General features: G+C 37.7%; 1 protein-coding gene across 2 annotated transcripts in view; it reads left to right on the plus strand.

The window, feature by feature from the left end:
- The first annotated feature begins 624 nt into the window (after window positions 1–624).
- NECAB1 (N-terminal EF-hand calcium binding protein 1) overlaps window positions 625–17,785 on the plus strand; it is a 48,541-nt gene continuing 31,380 nt past the window's right edge. For both annotated transcript variants that reach the window (XM_087931498.1, XM_087931499.1), the window contains exons 1-3: window positions 625–941; window positions 3,319–3,343; window positions 11,164–11,272. In XM_087931498.1, the coding sequence (XP_087787624.1) occupies window positions 828–941; window positions 3,319–3,343; window positions 11,164–11,272 (248 nt within the window). In that variant the 5' untranslated portion in view covers window positions 625–827. The remainder of the gene's footprint in view (window positions 942–3,318; window positions 3,344–11,163; window positions 11,273–17,785) is intronic.

Consider the following 17,785-nt stretch of genomic DNA (forward strand, 5'->3'; position numbering starts at 1 on the left):
TCAACTTCCATGTTCAAAAGCAGAAAATCCTGGAAAGCCACTGGTGAAGAAAGTCCATTGCCCATGGCTTCTTTCTAGGGCAGTGGTCCCCAACCTTTTGGGCACCAGGGACCGTTTCCATGGAGAAGTTTTTCTGCAGACCAGGGGGTGTTGTGATTTCATATGCTGCTTGCATCCCATGGATGGGGCTTCGCTTGTTTGTGTGGCCCAGTTTCTGGCATAACATGGCCCAGTCCATGGTGACCCCTGTCCTAAGCTATCTCGAGATTTCTGGGAGGACTATTTAATCTAACCTTCCAAGGAACTTCTTATGCTTGTGGATTTAGTATATATTGGCAACCAATAGTTTTAGTTATCCCTGCCTTACAGTGCTGTTTCATTTATTTTTTATTTTTTTATTTATTTTCTTTTTAATGCTAGCGTTCAAATCTGTGCCAATCAGGGTTTCACTGATGGATGCCCATGGATAAAAGTACTGTATGGCACTCTGCATATGCTCTTAACTTCGGCTTGAGCCAGTTGCAGGGGGGGTGGGGCCGGGAAACAGCGTTTTTATTCAACACCGCGCCTGCCGGCCGGCGAGCAGAACAGAAAGGCCAGGTGAGGGCGGCGCCAAGGCTGGCGGCAACCGAGGGCTGAGCGCGCGTTCCCCTTCTTCGTTCGGACACCGCGGCTCCTTTTGGTCGCCTTGCGAATCGGGACTCGGCTGAGAGGCCGACAAGAGCTGGAGGGATTCAGCAACAGCGGGAGGAACAGCCGCCAGCAGCTGCCGTCCTCCCTCCTCGCATCCCGCCGGCATAGCCGCAAAGGAAGACCCAGAGCGAAGCATGGATGGCGTTGAGAGCCCGGACGCAGCTCCTGCCTCCTCATCTTCCCCCGAGTCCTCCGAGGAGCGCCGCCCTGCCCTGACCAGGACCAAGGGGCTCTCCATCTTCCTGGATGTAAGCGCGGCGGCTCCCTCGCCTCCCTTTCTCTGCCTTTGATCTGCTGGGTCCTTGGGCTTCATAGAAGTTCCACCCTTTTCTCTTGTGAACGGGATGGAGGTTGGCGCCCCTCCGGGGAGAGCATCCTTTCCTTTCTTCTTTTCAATTATTGCAAACGTGTAACAGGTTGGGTTTCTGCTCCTCTCTCTGCGCGGAAGCCTCAACCTGTTGAACGTTTGCCCGCCCCAGATCGATGCGTAGCAAGAGTTCCCTGATCTTAAGGAGATTATCCTATCAAATGATGCTAATACCAAGATCGCGGTTATTTGATATGGGCCCTCCTGGACTCCTCCAAATTAGATCCCTCTGGCTGAATGATAAACGACCTGAGGCACAAATATCACAGGTTCTGAACCATGGCAAATATATTAACAGTGCTTTGCACTGTTCGCTATAAGAAAAACAGATTTAGATTAACATTTTTTCCATGCTGTTTTATTAGACATTTAAAAGCACAACCAAGAAAAGGGAAAGCATTTTTGATACCAAAATGACAGTTCACTAGTTCTATTCAAATTTCTTTTTAATTTTTTTAAAAAACAACTAAGTATGTAAAAATTGGCGTTTACAAAATTAGTCACAATGATTCTGTCTGACAGGGTTGATTCGATTTGCTCTAATACCAGTGAGGTATGTTTCCAAAGCAAAATAATTGGTTGTTCAGGATGGGAAATGTAGAAAAAGGTGTTGTGAATTTCAGTAATGCTAGATTACCTGGTGCTTCCTTAGGATGGCCTCAACTGGTAGAGATAAATCTTTGGTACAACTTAGAAGATCAGTGGATGATTGGTGGGTGTGGGCATTATGTACGCACTTTATTTTGTAGGCTAAGCAATAATTAGGAAAAATGGTTCCGGTCTTGGCTTGGGCAGGTGAGATGTGGTTTTTAAAATCATATGAGCCATAGGGTTATTTTAATTCCTTTATTATCTCTGATTAATACATTTCATTAAATTAGTGTGGTGAAAAATAAAAGGAGAGTATTCATGTACAACAGTTGGAACTTGTGGAGCAAAAGCAGAGTATAATTGTCATAAATGATAGAATAACAATTTGTTAGGACCACATTGGATTTAAAAAATAAATCAAAGAGAAAATGCTAACCTTTCAAATTAATTAGTGAGCTATTCTGTTGAATCTAATATCTCCTGTGGAAAATAGAAGTCTATGCAGTATACATAGAATTTAATAAATATATTGTTTCATTTCAATATATAGGTGATTTTTCAATTTCCCATATAAACAAAATGTTAAAGCATCAGTAAAAACCACAAGAAGATTATTGTTTAAAGCAGTTATAACGTTATAAAAAAGCAAAAAATAATCCTGGCACAGAAGTAGCAACAGACTATATTTAAAAACCTCATGTATCAAGTATCAGATAAAACATTTTATATTTATTTAAGAATTTCAGTATGTATTTTCTCCTTCCAAATCGAAACACTTTTAGATTAGAAGCTCTTGATAGTGTTGGATTTGGAAAGTAGTATAAAATCATTTGTTGACAATTGTCCAAACATGTTGAATCTTAAACACTATTTTTATATCTTCTATTAAATACTATTTGTTAAATGCTACTATATATCAGTAGCCTTAATATTCTGAAATCACTTATTAAAAAATATGTGATAATATGTTGAAATGTGAATATCTGGTTAAAATTCATCAAATATATTCATTGTCACAGGTGATTCCAGTCCTCATATAGATAAATCCATAAATACGGAATAGCTATAATTTTTGACAATGTTTCATGTAAATGGGTCACTGGTGTATTGGAATTCTACCTACCAGAAATCCATCCATTTAATTAAATGATGCAATTTCAAATGTCTATTCCAATTCCTTGTTGAGATGTTGGGATGCACTTTGGATCAATGTTTCCAACACCAGTCTTTTATTGACATTCCCAGAATGCCACAAAAAAGTAGAACATTGAATTAGAATACCTAGTCAGTGACAACTTCCCTATAATTCTCTTCAGCAGTCTGATACATCATTCCACAATTGATTAGAAAGCTTGACAGAAGTGAACTGTTTTACCTGGCACCAAATACAAGGGCAATCTGGCATCTAATCAATTGCAAATGTGCACCACCTATTGGTCAAAAGAAAATACTATTGCTAAATGCAACTTTCTTCAAAAGTATAATTAGTACTGTCTATTGTAGTACTGTACTATCTGTACTGGGATCATAATTAGTAAACCTTTCTTTTTAAAAGTCCTTTAAAACATTGCTAAGTTTACTAAGTGTGTCCTTGTAAGCATTACAATATTTCTTTGTTGATACTGATATATATATATATATATATATATTGCTTTATTCCCTCTTAGATTCTGAGAAGAGCAGATAAAAATGGTAAGTCTAATCATTTGCTTTTCTTTCTTAGAACAGAAATAAAACAGTGAGGGAGTTGGAGGAACATTTAGTTCAGGGTGTCAAACTCGATTTCATTGAGGCCCACATCAGGGTTGAGTTTGACACAGGGGGACCGGGGGCATGGTCAGGATGGGCGTGGCCAGCTCGACATCACTCGTGTCAGGGCACCTCTGGTGGTCCAAGTGCTCTGCCAGTGAAAGCAGGCTCCCGACCTCTGTTTCTGGCTGTGACGGGTTCCCTGCAACCCTCTGCCAGCGAAAACTGAGCTTGGAAGGACCACAAGCTCTGTTTTTGGGTGTGAGGGCCTCCTTTAGTCCTCCTCCCAGAAAAAACTATTTCATATGGTGTCTTACCAATCTATTGGGATTACATTGGGCGGGTCCTTTGCTATTTCCAGGGTGACCCCGTGGGCCAAATCTAAGTTCCCATGGGCTGGATTCAGCCCATGGGCCTTGAGTTTGACACTCTGGATTTAATTCAAGTTGCTCTCTGTTTCCCTAGGAGAGGCAGTGGCTTGTCACTTCAAAATTACCTGGCTGAGGAGCTTGATCCATCATCACTGGCAACTTGAAGATGTGTAGACTTCGACTCCCATGCTCCCTGGGAAATACTGGGAGCTGAATTCCACACATGTTAAAGTTGCAAGGTTTTGAGAAACACTGGTCCAGATGGTACTAATTGTGGGAATCCACAGGGGATGCTATGCTTGCTATTGTGCCATCATACAAATTATACAAATGACATAATTCAGGTGTGCAATCATGTCATGTGTACATCATTGTAGCTTGCACTGGGCTTCTATCATGCTATCTCCATGGAGATCATCTGACTTGTTGGGATATTTGGTTGAACAGGAATTATAAATCTATTCAAAGCTCTTTATATATACAAGCTTGTTTACACATCATGTAAAGCCATGGCTCAACCATTATTTGCTGAATAAATAACAACGGTGAGTCCACACATCATGACAAGTTATAAAACATAGTTCATAATCTAGAGTGGTTAGGATTACCCACACACTATGTGAAAACAAAACAAATTAACCGTTTAAGTCCTTGACCTAAAAATATTGTTGTGCATCATTCTGGCAGTAATGTGCACTACTAGGTCAAGGACCATAAACGGTCCAGTCATGGGTTGGACAGTGGAGTCTCTCCCTTTGACACACTAGTGTTTCTTGGAGTCTTACACACAACATTTATACTTAGGCAGGTCCATCCCTAGGGATTTATACATCTTCTAGAGCAGGGGTGTCAAACTGGATTTCCTGGTGAGCTGGATCAGCATTGTAGTTTCCTCTGCGGGCCAATGAGTAGGGGAGGAGACAGGACAGATGGCCTCCTACAGCACCCTCCCAACCAAAACGAGACATACACCCAAACTCTGTTTTAGCTGGCAGTATGCTGCAGGAGGCTGACCAGGCTGAAAATGGGGCATGGGGCCGTCTCTGTGCCCAGGGGTGGGATTCAAATTTTTTAACAACCGGTTCTGTGGGGATGGCTTAGTTGGTGGACATGGCTTGGTGCTCATGTTCCTGGCTGGACATGGCCAACTCAACATCACTCACATTGAGGCACGCATCTCCTCATCTGGCCTCTCTTGTGACTGTGGGGATGCTGCAACAGTCATAAGTGTGAGGTCATAAGTCACTTTTTTCAATGGTCACTCCACACAAGCAAAGTACCAGCAAAGGAGAGGAAAAAGTTTCTGAGACAGGAAGTCTAGTCCTGCCAAGAATGTAATAAGGGTTAATGGAGAGGCAGTTTCTGTAAGCAACACCAGAATGTTTCCTTCCTGCCTTCCTTACAGGATTAGGCCAGTAATTTCCTCTAACAACCAGTTCTCCAAACTGCTTAGAATGTTAACAACCAGTTCTAGCAAATAGGTGCGAACTGGTAGAATCCCACCCCTGCCTGTGCCCCATTTTCACTAGCAGAGGCACCATGGGCAGGTCCTTTGCTATTTCCAAGCTGGCTCCATGGGTCAGGTCTAAGCACCCCATGGTCTGGATTCAGTCCATGAGCCTTGAGTTTGACACCCCTGTTCTAGAGGTATTTAATCATTGTTGTGCCCCTTAAACAGTAATCACAGTTTTATGTCACCAAAGTGATGGCCAGAAGGGAAACAGCTTTAATATGAAAATGGGAAAAGCCCTGACTATAATTTTTCCCTCAGATATAAGTATTACAAATTCCCTGTGATGCCGGGAAAAATACAGCTGCTCCGAAGAATTCCAGTCAGGTGCTACATGCTTTGAAACCCCTTTTTCAAACTATTGCCAGTGTCTTCCCACTTCATTGCAACATACCAGCAAAGCTTTTGCCTATTAAAAGGCACCAGCAGAGAAGATTTCATAGCTGGAGATGCAAATCTGGAACTGTGGAGCAACAGCTGTGCAGAGCTTCCAGCAGTGCTCTGAAAAAACAAGGCACTAAAAAATCCAATAATTAAGAACTGATGAAAAGCTGAGAAGGGATGGTTTGGAATACCTGATATTAGTATCATTCATAATATGCCAGGAAGAACAGCTGTGAACCAAATAAACTAAAAACAAAAAAAGCAAATGAGAAGCACATCTGAGGCAGAAGACCCTAAATAAAACGAATACGAGATTCCTGTTCTTGAACAGATTTTATCTGTAGTAAAACAATTGGGGACCACATAATCTGACCTGCTGTTTTAAATATAGAACTGGCCCAGTTTCACACAGATATGTCTAAGGAGCTAGTGGGAAAGATCCCATCTCCATGACAAAAGCCAATTCTACTTTCTCGCCCAAAGAGAAACAATATACAACATATTCATCCTTTATTTCTAATTATTAGCATTGGGCTTTCTTTCTCTGATGTTTGCAATATCCCCCCTTTCATGGAATTGCATTCAGAATGTATTAAGCTGCACTTAGTTTTTACTGCTTTTGTTAGATAAAACATGATAGTTTAATCCTTTTTCCAATTATTCTTTTTTACTATAATTTTTTTTGCCAATTATCGTTTTACCACAAAAACAGCTGCAACATTATTTGAAAATGGTTTCAAAACCTATTAACCAATTTGTTCAAGGAAATATTTCTTCATTTAAATCACAGATTTTATTATTGATTATCTGGTTGATGTTTAAAGTAATATTAATAACACAATTCTATACAGTCTATTGAGAGTTATAGCCACCTGGATTCAGTAGAACATGTTCCCAGAACAACAAGTAAAGGTTTTTACTATATGCAGTCTTATTGGTAGATCATATCCAGTCAACATCTACAAGATGAGGCTACAATATCATGATACGTATCTGTCAGCCTTCATGATGCGTTCATGAGGCCTCTGGAGGTTTGCTTGGTGTCGGCTGCCATAGAGATGGGGATGGGGGAAGTTTGGCATTTGGGAGAAGAAGTTTGCTGGAGAGTGGAGATGACTTCTGTGTGAACCAAGTGTGGGGGGATGCTCTCATGCTCACTCCGCAACTGCATGGACTTGTTTATGCCAGTCAAGGTCAACCGTCTTGGCATACCAGATGAGAGAAAAAACACCTGAAGATGTACCTCACAGGACACCATACACACTGGAGATTGGACGTCCAGTCTGGGATTTGGGGAACTTGGGATAACTTTCAATATGCAATTTTCACGCCGATTGCCTCAGATCTTGCTTTCCTTTCGTTGCTGTCACTTCTAACTCAGTAAAAGTACCTTTTCTCTACAAACATGGAGTTGTGAGATTTCTATCTTGGGTTTTAAATGGAGGCATGTCTGACAATGTCCTTCCATTTTGGCACTTTGAACAACATTAGAAAATATATGAAAGGAGTTTGGATTGTTAAATTATATCCCACCATTTTGTAAATTTTAATACTTACGCGCACTGACATTATTTGAGGGTAGACGTCTTTTGCGATCTGAATTCCCTCCAAATGTCTGGAATTCAATTATCTACAACATGCTGTTTGGGAAATACATAACCAGTACGAAGAAACAGAATACTACCTGGGCTTCAGTTGGGCATTAATTTTGCTTTAGCGTAATTCATAATTATGCTGTATAGCAACAGGCTTATTAGATATTAAAAGCTTTGTGTCTTTTCTGATTCACCATACCTAAATGGCATAAGATTCTACAGATAATCCTTATTTAATGACCAAATTGGGACAGCAACCTGGCTGTTGAGGTTGCTAAAGAACTGGTGGCTGTGCTTAATTTCTTATTTCAGGTTTCCTTTGCTTTACAGACCTGGGAGGATCATAACTGCAAGGATTTGTATTTGTAAAACTATAAATTTTAAAAACAAAAAAATGATTGTTTTAAATCATTGTCGTAACTGTGAATGGTGATAAATGAGTCAATCACTAAAAGAGGACTGCATTATAAGCATCAGTATAAGGAAATCTTCCTTTCAGAAATCTTCTTACTCCAACTATACTTAACATTATATATCTAGGATCCAGATGTTGGATGATAGCCTGATAAAAAAGCTGAGAGAATCATTGATGCATAATTATTAGATAAAACAAATGTGTTACTTGCTCAGAACAGGTTTCTATGGCTACTTGAGGAGATGCTAATGAAACACTTTAGAAAACAGATAGCTAAGACTGTGAAAGAAGGTAAAAAGCACTGTTGCAAAGGAAATCGATATATGGTTGCGATCTCTTTCAGTATACCTGAAGTAACATCACTTTAGAAAAGATCTGTTCATGAATCATGTAAAGCAAAGCCTGCATTTTTAGTTTTAACTGAAATTGAATTTTCCTTTCACAGTGGCACCCATTCAAGAAAAAATGATCAAAATTTTCTTAGGAAACAAATATTTAGCACTGATGGCTTCTGATGATGGAACAAATATCCACAATATAAATGGATATGTGTGAAACAATATAGGATACATAATAATCCTGTTTAGTACATGATTCAAGCTGTGGATGCTCTGATACTGGAGGTTTTCCAGAAGAGACAGCTATTTGTTTGAATAGTATAGGGTCACCTGTTTGAGCAGAGGTTTGGATTAGAAGACCTACAAAGTCTCTTCCAACACAATATTCTATGTTCTATATTGGTTTCAAAAAAATCTATGTGACTATTAGAAGCAACGAAGTAAACATTATCCCTACATTACAATAAGATCCTTTTGGACAAACATGGAACATTATCTTCTGGTGGCCCAACCTTTGGAGCTATACTGATAGTTTAATCCAAATTTTGTCTGTTTCCATGGACCACAGATTATTGATTAAGTTCATGAGTCAAAAACATTGAGCAATAGATTATTTTAAAATAACTTTCCTCTAATAACCTAGAGTGGGAGGCTTCTGTCCAGTGGTGGGATTCAATTTTTTTTTACTACCGGTTCTTGGGTGTGGCTTAGTAGGCGTGGCTTGGCTTGGTGAACGTGGCAGGGAAGGATATTGCAAGATCCCCATTCCCTCCCCACCCCACTAACTTGCTTTCCAGGTCCGTTCTCCTGTGCAAGGCAACAAAAGAAGACCCAGCCAATCAGCTGGGATTTGGGAGGCAGAGAATAGATGGGGGCAGGGCCAGTCAGAGGTGGTATTTGCCAGTTCTTTTAAAATTCCCGCTACCAGTTCTCCAGAACTGGTCAGAACCCATTGAATACCACCTCTGATTCTGTCCAATTCATATTATTACTTTTGTTGTCCATTTTTAAAAGGTACTCTATAGAGAAAGCTGAAGTTATTTCTGAGAGAAAACTATTACTCCTATTTCTGGAAACTTGAAAAACTAAGTCAAGGAAATTCCTATCTGCCCCTCTAATAATCTTCCCTCCCAATTTTAAAAGTTCACCTTTGTGAAGATGCAGCAACAAAAGGAGGTAGAAATGATAAGCTATTCAGGCCTAGGATGCAGTTAGCAAATTAGAATATCTTTGTTATAGTCACTGTATAGAAAACATGCTTTCATGTAGCAGAATTTACAGGGTCAATTAAATTAGGAAGAAATTAAAATGATAGTAAGGGAGCAATAAAATGCAGTGGCTAGAGTGCCTAAAGGATTAAATATTGAAAACTAATTGCTGCACACTATGTAACTATTTTGCAAAGGGACAAAAGAACAACATATTCAGTTATAAAATACTGTGGAAAAACTGAGTGAGGAACAGAAACCTCTCCAAATGTTTGTGAATTGTCAATAAAGGGGAAAAGTCTCGGCTGAGGTTAACTAGTGGACCTCATGGACATTTCCAAATAGATTTCTTATCAAAGTGGTTTCCCACTGTTTCTTTTTTGTTGTTCTTACTACTTCCCAAAGTAGTCTAAAGCCCTGGGATTACATTATGGTCTGCTGTTGAAATTGTCCAAGATATCTTAGGTCGTGCCTCTTGCTATAAATTACTAGCAGCTCTAGCCAAAATAGCTACTAGAATTTGATTCTGAGAATCAGAAAGCCTTGTCACTAAAATGCCTTAAAATTATTCTCCCCTTAAAGGTTTTATTTATTTAGCTGCTAATATTCTTCTGAGAAAATTGAAGTTATTTTTGCATATCTCTTTTTCTGTGAGAATACCATTATAAGGTTTTAACATATTTAACATGGGTAAATAAGACAAAAATGAACGTTCATCTTCTACTGGTATGTCAAGGGATAGTGAGGTAAAATATTTTTCAAGAGTAATCTTAGGCCCAGATAATAAATGACAGTCATATTTATATTCTGTAATAAGTAAATAGCTGTGTCCCAAAAGAAATTAGAAACAAAATATTTCAAGAAAATTATTCCTGCCAATATCTTTTAATAGTTTTTCATGGTCAGGTTGTAGTACAGTGTTTTATATTGGCATGTTGTTCTTACATTGTTACGGGCAATGCGAGAATGCAGAAGATACTGTTTTTTTTTCATGGTTTAGGGGTTCCTGTTTTCCAAACGTTGAGTGATTATGTTGAAATTGTATCTCAGACCATAATGATCCAGAAGATGTGATAGGTGATTGAAAGAATGGGCAACTCAGTAAAATAGAAACACCAACTTATTGTCACTACATACCATCATCACAGAGGCATTTCATGCAGCTGTTAATGGAGCATAGCGCTTTTCATACAGCAAGAGATGGAACTGGTTGCTTTTTTATTGATTATATGCCATTAAGTTGGTGTTGATTAATGTATAAATCCCAACCCAGGCAGAAAGTAACTGGTTGGACAAGACTACACTGAAAGTTGTGATAGGAAAACAAAAGTTCTTTTCATACATTTCCTCCTGCAGAAGAAGGAACCTTCAGTGTAATCTTATCCAATCAGTTACTTTCTGTCTGGATTGGGATTTATGGCTCTCAGAATTGTTAATGAAGCATTTCTGGGAGTTGTAATCCCAAAAGATTGGTAAGACACCATATAAAGGTATGTGGTGTTGGAATTGACCATTAAGACAAATGGTAAAAAATACTGTGCATAAGAGGAAGACTCTTCACAGGCTATCTTTATGTCTATTTCCCATACGATATACAGTAAGCTTTGTAATAATCAAGAATGGTGGTCCCCAAAATGATGTGCATTATTAAAAATCGAAACAAAACCTTTCACCTTTACACTACTCATAAAAAGTCTATAAGAACACGAACAGCCAAATTTCACTGTATCACAAAAATGACTATCTGTAGTCAGAAGAAACACATTTTTCTAATATAATAGTGTATTATATCTGTGTATGAGAGAGAGAGATACTTTCATTTTATGCAGAAAAGTATAAACTAGAAATATTACAGTCTGTGGTGCTTCTTTTTCAAAAGTCATGACCTTCAAATTAGTTGCAGTAAAATGTCTCTGGGTAAGAAATCCTTCTCTGATTTCAGATGATGGCAAATTGTCCTTTGATGAATTTAAGGCCTACTTTGAGGATGGAATCCTGAGTATAGAGGAGCTTCACCAGCTGTTTCAGAAGATTGACATACACAATACAGAGTAGGTAGCATTGATTTTAAAATAATCAATTCAAAATCACAGAGGCAGGGACATTTACTTGTACAGATTTTTCAGGTAAACTTGCTGCATTATAAATAATGTATGAAATGAATGCATGGATGAATATCCTCATCCATAATCTACAAACTTTGAATGTTTCTAAGGATGCAGGCTACAGTAGTGGGATGGGTGAAGTGGAGAAGTGATCCATGCATACTCTGAGTAACAGTGGATTGTTTTGTATTGTCATATAAATGTTGAGAAAGTGCCTTTCCCCTTTTTATTTTCTTTTGTCAATTCATGCCATTCTGCCATTTTAAACTATAGTTTTCTTGCATAAAGATATGTCAATGATTTTTACCATTATCAGACCAATAGTAAAAAAAAAGTTTTAAAAATGCTATTGTGCAAAGGAAAAATAAATCCCTTTCAAAACTGTCTATGGAGATTCTTAGTCATCCAGGTTATGGCTGTCCCCAAGGTGCTTTTCAGAAGACAACTAGACTTTCTTGGGTTTTTATCCAAGAACTAAAGAAACTTCTTGGATGAGAAGTGAAACATTTTCAAGGAAAAAAACCAAGAGTCCAGTTGCCTTTTGAAAAGCACCTTTGGGATCCTTCCAAAACTGTAAAGCTGCTCTTATATAAACATCCCTGACGCCATTAATTCAAGATGAAAGAATGGCTCTACAAATTCTATTGGATTCCAAGAAGAATGTTATGCATACATACATATGTTTTCCTTGTGCATGTGTATTTAAATATAATTTAGAGATGCCTCTCTCTAAATAAAAACCTCTGTGCCTATTTGTATGGCATTCAATACAGGAGTCCTAAGGCCTACAGACTCTCATTTTATGCTATCCAATGGGAAATAATCATAGCCATTTTTTGTCTTGCAGTTATATTAACAGATAACATGACATTCTGGATTTGGATTTAAGTTACAAATCTAATTTATATGTCAGCCAAATAAGCATGTCTTCCAAGTTACCAGCTCAGAGTTTGAATCATATACCATGATTAAAATGTCCCACTATGTAGGGCTGCCTTTATTAGTCTACATTAGGTACTGTAAGGTTCCCAGATCTGGGCTTTAGAAATTCAAATGATGATTAGAGAGCAGCATAATGATATTCTGTGGTGAACATTAACTCTTTGTTCCCATCTGTGATGGTACATATTTTTGTAGGCCAGATTTGAAAGCCTTAAAGTTAAGCAGACATTGTGTTTGAATTTAGCAGGTAGTTACTATGAATATCTTGCTGATGGCATTATTTCTGCTTTGATGTTTGCTGTTTGGTGCAGCTGCTATAAGCTCACAAGTCTTGGTAGATAGCAATAAAAAGCCATGGCAACCTATTTAAGATCAAAGCCTAGGGAAGAGCTCTGTCAATCATAAGCCTAACATGATAATTACATGTTTAACATTTAACATTTTCAAAAATGCAAATCAGAAAACTCACGTTGGATCCCTTTTTTGCTAAAACTGATCTCAACATCAGTCTCTTTGACAATCTGAAATTACCATTAGAGACATGAAGCCCAGCTGGTATCTGCCACTACTTTTCCCACCTGTAGCAATTAATATATTAATAGCAGCTGTGCCTTTAAGCCTCTTTGTCGTGGATTGTGAGCAGGCCCTTTGTCTGTAACATACCAAACCAGGCTCAAGACTGCTTTGGGGGTAAAAGTGCTTGCTTCCCAGCCTTTACGAATGGGTCCACTTTCCTGTGGTCCATATTCCAGGAATCTCGAGCTTTGCAAGGGCACAGTTTGAGCAAGCTAAACTAATGTTCTTCTTTTACCAGAAGGTTGGGAGTGTTAATACCACTTTATTATGCCTTGGTAAGACCACACTTGGAATATTACATCCAGTTTTGGTTGCCCAAATTTTTTTTAAAAAAACCTTGAGACTCTACAAAGAGTGCAGTAAAGAGCAACAAAGTTGATTAGGGAACTAGAGGCTAAAACATATGAAGAATTGTTGCAGGAATTTGGCATGCCTAATTTCATGAGAAGGATCTAGATGACATGATAGCAATGTCCCAATATTTAAGGGGATGCCCACAAGGAAGAGGGGTGAATCTCCAAAGCACCTGAAGGCAGGACAAGAAGCAATGGATGGAAACTAATCAAGGAAAGAACATAGAACTATGAAAAGAAATTTCCTGACAGTTGGAACAATTAATTAGTGAACTGAATTGCCTCTGGAAACTACTGGAGATTTTTTTTCTAAAAAATAAAGTTTTATTTGGGTTTTCACACATACAAAATACAAGTAAAACATCTTTTTTGAAAATAGCATGGTCCCGGGTTGAACTTCTTTATACAGACACAAAACTCAATTTCATGCTCTTTTTTGTATTCTATTCCATATCTTATACTATTTTACATTTTTTATATAGTTTTTCCCCTCTTTTAATTTTCTCAATTTTATTTTGATTATCTCATCTCAATTCAAATCATTATATTTATACTTTTGTCTGTTCTGTTTCAATTTCATATTGCCTTTTCTCATTAAACAAATTTTCTCCTGTAGTTACTAATTGGAGTATGATACCTTTATAACTTTTAATTACATCCATTCAACTCTTATTTAAACTTCAATATATACCTTCAATATATACCTTAAGGTTATGACCTTCAATAATACATAACTTCCAATCGAATTCTGCTTGGTACATTCTTAAAATACACACTATATTCTTTTTTTTTAAAAAAAGATTTTAAATATCTGTATTTATAAAACCTCATTCCATTCCAGTTCAGTTCTATCATTAATAATAATTAAAATCTTAACATCTTTAACACTTCTTTTCAATTAAATATAATACTTCCTTAAAAACACATATAATCTCCATAATTAATTTTTCCCTTATTTCTCTTCACATATGTTTTATAAATCATTAAATATACCTTTTGTTACATTTATTTATTGACAAGCATTCCACTGAATTACGATAGCTATTTTATCAGACATTTTAATCATACATTGTTTCATATTTTCTAAAATTATTTCTATTTCTGATATAACCATCTTATGTACCTTTGCAGAATCCCTCTTTCCATTAAATTTTCACCCATTATCTCTAAATAGGCCCTGTTTCTCTATATTTGTTTCTGTCCTTTATATTTTGTATTTTATATTTTGTCCTTTATATTTTGTTTCTGTCCTTTATATTCTCTATATTTTGTTTCTTTTCCTTTCTTTCTTCTCTCTCATCTTCTCCCTCCCCTTTTTACCCGCGTGTCTCTCTACTTCTAATTCTCTCTTCTGCATTTCCGTCTTCTGTTGCTTTCTGATTTTATACTTATATTTCACTCTTTTTTTGGGGGGAGTTGTTTTTCCCAATCTTAAACTTTCCATTCTCTTTCCCCCACTTTCCTTCCCGCCCCCCATCTAAGATTACTTGTTCATTAAAGATGGCTTCTTCTTTGTAGCAATCTTCTTGTTCTGCAGGCATTTTTTGTTGTTTCTCATAATTCCAAATCTCCATTTCTAAAAACTGAAATATGAAGCCAAAAGAACCTCTCCCTTCTTGTGCATCTTCTTTGTACTTTTTAAGTTCTATTTTCAGTTCTTCTAAAAGTGGAGCCATTTTAAACAGTTTTAAATAACCACCCAATTGATTTTAGTTACTCAAAACAATAACCAAGAATCCAGAAATCATCAAGTAATCCAGATGAGTTATATCTTCTTATTTCTTTTTCGACTTTCTCTTCCTAGGGTTTTTGTTGTGATATTTCAGTTAGAATGTATCTTTTGGAAGTCTTGTTGAGATTTTGCTGTAACTTCTTTTTTAATTCCAGGAAGTCTCCTCCCTTCCAGATCCTGCCCTTTTATTCTTTTTCTCTCCTGTTTTCAAAAGCTTTTAATTATCCAGAAATATTTATTATCCCTTTGACTTTTTATTTTCCACATTAAATGCCTATTGATGTCAAAGTGGATTTTTTTCCAATTTCTTGCTTAAGTCTCTTAGCTGTCAGTATAGGAAAAGGAGAAAAAAAACCCAAATCTTTTCCCTTTTCTCTCTCCTTCACAGCTTAAAAATCTTCTTAGGGAACAATGTTATTGTTTTTTAATAGTTTCAATTCCAGGGTACCTTATTTGTTGCCTTTGCTGTTTGACCCAGTCAACCAAAACTCTCTCTTCTTATCTTCCTCCTGCACATTCTTTTCTGGTCAAGTTCTTCTTTGTGGTGGCCATTTCTGACCACCGCTGCAACCGCCTTCAGGAAAGGGAGTAATGGCCAGCTGGGGAGGAGAGATGCGGCTCTCCTCAACCCTGCTGGCAGTCTCCCCCCTCTTCCCCACCTCTACAGGGTGGCTTAGCCCCAAAACCAGCCAGCTCGGGACGCTCCAGCAGCGAGCACGGATCGAAGCCTCGCAGAGACAAGCCTTCAGTCTATCGCTGAAGAAGCTCAAACTGGAAGCCAAAACTACTGGAGATTTTTAATAAGAGGTTGAACAACCATTTGTCTGAAATGATAGAGGGTTTCCTGCAGGAGCAGGGGATTTTTAGTCACCAAAAAGACTTCCAAGGCCCCTTTCAACCCGGTTATTTATTTATTTATTTATTTATTTGATTTGTCAATCGCTTACAAGGTACAGGTATAAAAATAAACATAGTTTTGAATACACAAGATAGATACTTATAAGAAAAATAAAAAGAAACAATAAGACAAGGGATGGTAGGCACATTGGTGCACTTATGCACGCCCCCTACAGACCTCTTAGGAAAGGGGTGAGGTCAATAGTAGACAGTCTAAGGTTAAAGTTTTTGGGGTTTGGGGAAGAAACCACAGAGTCAGGTAGAGTATTCCGAACATTGACCACTCTGTTGCTGAAGTCGTATTTTCTGCAATCAAGTTTGGTGCGGTTAACCTTGAGTTTGTATCTATTGTGTGATCTTGTATTGTTATGATTGAAGCTGAAGTATTCATTTGCAGGTAGGACATTGCAATGTATAATTTTATATACTATATTTAGAGCGGATCAGAGGCGGCGTAGTTCTAGTTTTCTAGATCTAGAGTTTCAAGTCTGGTGGCATAAGCTATTCTGCAATGAATAGAGGAGCGGAGAACTCTTCTTGTGAAATATTTCTGGACTTTTTCAATTGTGTCTATATCAGATACATGATATGGGTTCCAGACTGATAAGCTGTTGTTGTTTTAACCATTCATTCATATCCGATTATTTGCAACTTTGTAGGCAAGTGCTCTCCATGCTATTTTGAACTTCCCTATTCATTCAAGAATGCACATGAGTAACAATGTTGTTAGGGTTATAGCATCATAGTTGTAGACTGCATTTGTTTGTTTGTTTTTCATTTTTCTAAACCATCTATCTCAAATTGAGGCTTTTGTACCCATGTGCATACATTGGGAAATCTGTAGAAGGCAGCCATGTATATAAGCTCTAGGCATGGAAAGTTCTCTTCAGTTGGCATGGCTACATAACTGGGGTTTTCATGATACCGTTCTATAGATATTCTAAATGTGCCATTTAGCAACTGTTTCAAGCACGTTAATCTGCCTCTAATCATGGAATGTCCGTAGAATGTCTAATTTAGATTTTTATGGATTTGTATGATATGATTTTTTTTTTCTAAAGCAGAGCACATTAAAATTACAATTATGATTCATCACACAGTCAGCCAGATGTTCAGACTGGAACTTTTGACACACACTGATTATTATGGTAGTTTCAACTGCCTTTCAAAATATGCATCTATCCTTTTTACACATGGAGCCATTGAGAAAAAATGTTTAGGAAGCATTTATTGCAATTATTAGTGGATATATCTGCTTCTAGTGTTGCAGCAGTCTCGGTTTCAACACAGAACAAGAGACCACGAGAGGTGGAAGAATTCAGGTTTATTTGCGCAAAGCGTTCAGAGCATTAACATGACAAATTCTGAACCCCATTACATGCTGGGGTTAGTTCTTTTATACTTTATGATGATTTCAGCCCAAGCCTGGGCGTTCACCTATAACCTATTTACCAAATATAGATTTTATGCTTACAAAATACCTAAAACATATTTTGTCCTGGGAACAAAACATAAGAAAGAGGATGTGGTAAAGAAGACAGGATATTTGTAAATATATTTTATCTTTTGCCATTATCTTACACTTACGAAAAATGCTTCCATGACCTTCCCTTGATTGCAGCTTCCTTGTTCTTCAACTTTAAATACATTGTTACTTCCTCTAAATAGATTTCCTAATTCTTTAGCGTAACACAGACAGAGTTGCCCTCTGTCCCTATGACCTATAGATCAGAGAGTTATAATATGCTCAGGAGCTAGCTAACTTATATAAAATATATTCCTTCTCTGGTCCTTCTTCATTCCCCCTTTGAAACTTCACCCAAATCGTAGATTTATTGTGTAGTTTCAGATTCCCGGAAGGAGGACATAGGGGAAAGAGTTCCTCATAAACACCGACAGGGTCCTTTACCATAAGAGCCATTACCTTTTCAGTAGTTGTCTTTTCAATTAACAACGAGA

Source organism: Pseudonaja textilis, chromosome 3, assembly GCF_049901715.1.
Source record: "Pseudonaja textilis isolate UNSWEBS1 chromosome 3, rPseTex1.2, whole genome shotgun sequence".
Classification (NCBI taxonomy): Eukaryota; Metazoa; Chordata; class Lepidosauria; order Squamata; family Elapidae; genus Pseudonaja; species Pseudonaja textilis.